At 42.5% G+C, this 6,005-nt stretch overlaps 1 protein-coding gene across 1 annotated transcript; it reads right to left on the reverse strand.

Annotated features, from left to right (window-relative positions):
• Window positions 1-574: 574 nt before the first annotated feature.
• Window positions 575-5,998, reverse strand: LOC139737830 (uncharacterized; the record flags this gene model as incomplete). The annotated part of the gene is made up of 3 exons (XM_071648504.1): window positions 575-2,035; window positions 4,458-4,583; window positions 5,788-5,998. Coding segments are annotated over 3 exons (753 nt in total), but the record flags the coding sequence as incomplete, so codon positions are not given.
• Between the last annotated feature and the right edge of the window lie 7 nt (window positions 5,999-6,005).

Here is a 6,005-nt window from a genome sequence, read left to right on the forward strand (position 1 = left end):
CACCTCAGAGCTACTATTATTGGTATGTGCAATGCACATGTTTTGGTAGATTAAGAGGCCGAATATGGCAAATGACCAGGAGTTTACCAGTAAACTGACGGACATATCTTGTCCCAGTGTTTGCTGCTGCATGCAATATTGCCAAGGGAAGAATTTATGAGGTGGCCACATTTTGTCTACAGAGATTCATGAGTTGTGTGAAATTTGTCAGAAGGATTTGATAGTCTCAGCTACAATGTACAATGTAAATCAACCATTTATAACATATCTTGGGGGATTTTTTGAGATGTGATATCAAAACTTAACTCCAGTTTTGAGGTGTCTGGGTTCAACAAATCATCTACATTTACACACTTCTGCAAAACTATAGTTAATTATAATTTTCTTTTTAAATTCTGAATTCCATTCACTATGTCAGTGTCATATTCACATCTAATGCATTATACTTGATCATTGACATGTGAAGTACTGAATAGTGTAGTTTAAAATGGACTTCTTTTTTAAGCGTATGTGTGTACGTCTATCAGTTTGTTTCTCTGTACGTTTTCAATTATTAACTAAAATTTTACTGCACAGTACTGCTAAACATGCAAGGTTTTCAGAACAGTTCCAGCCCGTCTTGTCGAACGTCCTCTGGACAAGTGAAATGAAAATAAATGCTCCCTCTTTGATGCTCATCTGATCTTGACACAAGAAGGATCAGCAGCTGCTACGGATGTTTCTGATTGACCTTGCACTGAGTGACATGTCACACTCAACAGAGGAACTGGTAAATTAGTGCTTCAGAGATCAAAAAAATTATATTCAAGAATCAGCGCTGCAGGTAACTACATTTAACTTGGTTTTATGTATTATTTTGTGATGGTGTGTTATATCGTATGTCAATATGTTCAAGTTTTAGTTCCAATTTGGGTTAGGTCTTTGTGTCTACTAAGCTATTCATTTTATGTGTATCTCTGTGGTAATATCCATTATACTAAGAATTTTCATTGTGGACGATATCAAAAGTGAATCAATCCATTCATCTATTTCATGAAAACAAAAAAACAGAATTGTGGAGAAGGGACTAACAGAAACCAATTATGAACTCAAGGGCAAGATAACTATTGGTTATAGCAACACCACGCCTGCTAACAAAACTTTTAGTGACTCCTCAGGCCATTTTGTAAAATTTTGCTAGCTCAAGGAAAGCAGACAAACAGGGGCGGATCCAGGAATTCTGTAAAGGGGGGCGTGGCTAATATTTCTGGTGCCACTTCCGGGTGTCATTTCATCTTTTTTCTTTTTATTTCTTTTGTTTTTAACGAAAAATAAAGGGGGGCGTGCGCCGTTTGCGCCCCCCCTCTGGATCCGCCACTGGACAAATGTCTCAGCCGAAATTTATGCTTTCCATTCAAAATCTGTGGTATCTGTAACTTGGGATGAATCCCGAGTAATAACACAAGCTATGAGATTGGAAGATTAGTGGACACAAAGAGGTCACTGTCGAAGCTATACACATACTAAGCACAAAACAAATGATATGGGGGCATTGAACGATGGCAATATGCAGCAACGAGTGAAAAGCCTATGAACATATTCGCATGATGTGCAAGAAAGAAGCAGGAGTGGACGGCGAACTAGCCTTCGATTCCCGTCCCGTCTGCGTCATCTACATCAGATCCTTTCACGTTCCGCCGCCTAAGCGTGTCTGGTAGCGGATCCTCATCTGCACCGATGTTCTCAACTTCCGATTCGTCGTCGCTGTCAACCTCCTCATCATCCTGCTCGTCGTAGTCGGCCTCGACGTCGACAATGTTCATTTTGTTGGGCCGTCGCTCCTCGATGTCAGAGTCTCTTTGTTCGACATCGTTTTCCTCCTCAGAGCTCCTGTCCATGGACACCTCGATGCCGTCGCCAATGAGGAGATCCTCCTCATCGCTCAGGTCTTCAACGTCCACATCCACGTCGGCCTCATTGGCATCCATGTCCTGGTCGTTCACCTCTGGTTTGGTGAGGTTAGAGAGCACGACTGAAGGGTCATCCTTTTCGTTTGCTGCCGAGAGCAGAAAATGGAAAGCAATAAAAATGCGGTTCAATGAATACCTTGAAGTTCTCTACTTTTTTTTTTCTTCAAACTGTATACAACTTCACTGCGGGGACCAAGAGTAAAACTGTCCAGTATAATGTGCCTGGACACAACTTTATTGTACAGAATACAAAACAGCTTTTTCTCACTTGATAGTGACCACAATCGACTTACTCATCACTGTGACTTTCTTGTGTTGGTATGTACAGTGTGGGTGGACCACTTCATCAGGTTTAAAATATGTAGCACCCTGCTCGGGTTTGAATTTTCTTCAGTTTGTATCCCTCTTAGTGGAAAATAAGATTTGCAAGATCGCAAATAATACTGCTGACCTGCAATATGAATTCAACAAACATGTCAGAAAAAAGGAACCACGGCACTCGAACCTGTCATCTACTGCTTTCAGGGCAGCGACACTACCACCAGGCTATCCCTGGTTGCTGGCAGTGACACAATGAACATGGAACAAATACCCAAGCTCCGAAATTCTGATACTGTTACGTTAAGTTGTCCAAGGCCGTGAAGGCTAGACAATATTTAGTAGAGGGAAGGTTGAGGTTGAGGTTTGAATTTTCTTCAGTTTGTATCCCTCTAACAAATAAAATTTGTAAAATCACAACTGCTGACCTGTTATATAAATCTAACAAACATGTTGGAAAAAAGGAACCACGAGACTCGAATCTGTCATCTACTACTTTCCGGGCAGCAACACTACCACCAGACTGTCCCTGGTTGCCGGCAGTGAAGCTCCGGCTCTTTGCAATCATAATGAATGAAATAATGTATGTGGGTTCTGGTACATGCAAGAGTCTTGAGTAATGCACACTTGGGAACTCCACTTGGGACAGAGTGCTTTGCACGATTTGGGCTAAAAGCTTTGACCCCTTTTTTTCTCCCGCAGTGGGATACGACTGGGCGGGGCAGGACGCATACAAATTCTGGCGGTCGGCTACACGTCACTTCCGATCGACTGGAGTGAAAACAAACAGCTTGCAAGCGCTAAGCCTGCATAATGCGCATACTGCATGCTGTGCATGTGCGACGCGTATAATTTATGTGCAACTCTACGCAGCTCAGACATGGGGACTGTTTTTCATTATTCATTTTGTCATTTGTGCCATCATTAATGAGATACATGCATCATGTCTTGCCAGCAATATTCTAAAAATCTGGATCCTGTCGATCGATCGGTCCCGGTATTTTGCCAAGTTTAAGGCGGCCGGACTGGACCTGTGCCCGTATGAAATCGCGGCAGGACTCTGGATCAACGACCCGACAAAATGGCCAGATGTGCAGTAGAACCTCTTTGAGTAGGCCCTACCCCGATATCTACGCTTACTTAGTACCTCATAGAAACTTCAGGTAGGTCTAACGTTAGTACTGTAGTACTTAGGGTAGGGCCTAATTTAGAGTAGGCCTAGGGCCTAATCCTGCCGCCCGCACAGCTACAGTACCAGCTTGCGCTAGCGCTATGCTCGCGGGGCGCCCCGGCAGAAAACACGTACAGCGTTCACTCCAGGCTCACGCGAGTGGTTTGTTTTCACTCCAACGCTATCCATGACCCCGTGACACGCAAAATACCCGGATGTCCGACCATGAGAATACCTACCAACTCTAAAACTCAGTTGAAAGAAATTACTGGGAGGAAAATAATGCAAAAATAGGAATTCCCAGCCATCTCAGATACATCACTATATGGTGGTGTTGACAAAGAAAAGGAACACTGGGTTGAATGAATTTTCTTCTTTCTGAAGACTTATGAATATTATGTTATGTAATGTTGACCCCAAAAATGAAGCTTCTACTTTCACACACACAAAAAAAGGAGAAAAATTCTATACTAAGATGGAGGATGTATATAAGTGATCAGTGTTGAAGTAGTAGCCATGATAAAAGATATTTATGTCAATGTAGGGCAATTTGTCAATCAGTTGCAATGAAAACATCTTGAAGGAAGAATATCATGAATTTGAATAATTACTCAGTACCCACTGCATACTATAAGGATTAGAACCAACACTTGCTGTCAGGCGAAAGCACGGTGGTCTAGTGGTGATGACGCCTGTCCAGAGATCAGGAGGTCGTAGGTTCGAATCCTGCTCGAGTATGTACGCCCATGAATTCTTTTATCATGGCTGCTACTACAACACTGATTAATTCAGTGCTTATTTATGTCAATGTAGGGCAATTTGTCAATCACTTGCAAGAATAAGTTGGAGGATTTGGCAGGTATGCAAGTATGTTACTAAACAAGGTAAACGTAGGAACACAAGGCTGGATGATACTTCTTTCCTACAAAGAATACTGACTGTTCCTACTGAAAAAAAAAAAAAAAAAATGAAAAACAGAGCAGTTGGCATGCATGAAGGATTGGGCGGGGCCCACTTACAGGCGAGATGCTGTGTGACCCGGTTCATGGCCACACCCATGTTGTTCATCATGTCCATCATCCTCTGCATCGTCTTCTCCGTCTCCTCCAGCCGCTTCTTCAGGACGTCAACTTCCTCTTCCGAGCCTGGTGGGAGAAAGAAAAGAAAAGAGTCTGATCAACCCATTGGGGACGAATACCGTGAATACTCGGGCAGGTGTTTATGAGGAATGCGTGTTGTAGCAAAATCCAACCATCCTCAATGGGTTAAAGGTGACTTTCAGGTACCAGGTGTCAAGTCAGATAGAGTAATAATGGGATAATCTACTCCAAAGGAAAATGTGACCCTGCACCTCAAAACAAACAAAAAGTCGCCAGACATGAATTTTTAGTTAAGACCATATTCTGAAAGAGCAGACTTTAAGCTTTAAAATGATGTATAACTCAAATCAAATGGACTCTCCTAACCTATCTAAATATTGGAAAGAAAGCACAAACTCAGGAAAAGCGTTAACTGAGAAAAGAGGATCTGAAGTACAGTGTGTATTCAAGCGCTTAATCTTTACCAAACCGTGCTGGCTGTGCGATGAATGGGACAAAAAACAGGAAGTAAACCACCAGAGTAACAACAATGAAGGGATTATCAGATAAAACTGAAATTAAGCATGCCTCATTAACACATTCTGTCCATAATTAGTGCCAATTTTCAAAGCAGTAGCACTATCCTTTCAAAAGTTATTAGAGTTGAAATTAAGTGTGGACAAGGTTTTTCAGAAATGAAAAAGGGATTCTAAAGACACACCTAATCACACTGTTTTACCAAAAATGTTCGAGATAAACTACTCAAAAAAACACACTTTCCTGCCCGTTTTATGATACCAAATTTTAGCATAATGTAAAAGAAGACCAGCTCTTTCAGAAAATTTGAAAAAGTCAAGTTCGGCTAGGTTGACCCATTTCACTTATTTTCAGTCCTCACGCAAAATCAGTGTGTGCGACTTTATGTTCGTTTTGAGGTGCACGGTCACAAATGGTATCACCGCGATAAGGCCGAACTACTTTCAACAAAAATAAAGCAATAAAGTCAGGGCGAGGCCTATACGCCAGCACAAGCAAATTACATTGTACTTTGGGTCTTTCCAACTCAAGAGAATCACCTGCCTGACCAACACTTATAATCATGTATGGGATTATGCAATGTGCCAAAAGAAACCTAAAAGAAAAGCCCACATTTTTGAGGAAGCAATGTGTGTACACAGCAATGTAGGGCACATTTCCCTCATTTCCAAGTACATTGGTTGTACATGTAGTATATAAAGATGACATGTACAATGAAGTCTGGCGCCGTCACCTGATGATTTCTTGCCAGGAGAGAGGTCAACCTTGTTGGAAGAAGCCCTCCTGGGTTCCCCCTTCCTCCAGTCCGGGTAGTTTGCTGCCCTCAGCTCAGCCGCCAGCTGCCGCTGTAGTTTCTCCTCCTGTTCGCGCTGGAGACTGGGCCCCTCCTGGTAACCGTTGTCACGGAAACCCCAGCCCCCACTACTGCCGCCCCTGTTGGATTGGTTGGTG

The sequence above is a fragment of the Diadema antillarum genome, unplaced genomic scaffold (genome assembly GCF_040938485.1).
Source record: "Diadema antillarum isolate AM-2024a unplaced genomic scaffold, OU_Dant_1.0 seq00000708_RagTag, whole genome shotgun sequence".
In the NCBI taxonomy this organism is placed as follows: domain Eukaryota; kingdom Metazoa; phylum Echinodermata; class Echinoidea; order Diadematoida; family Diadematidae; genus Diadema; species Diadema antillarum.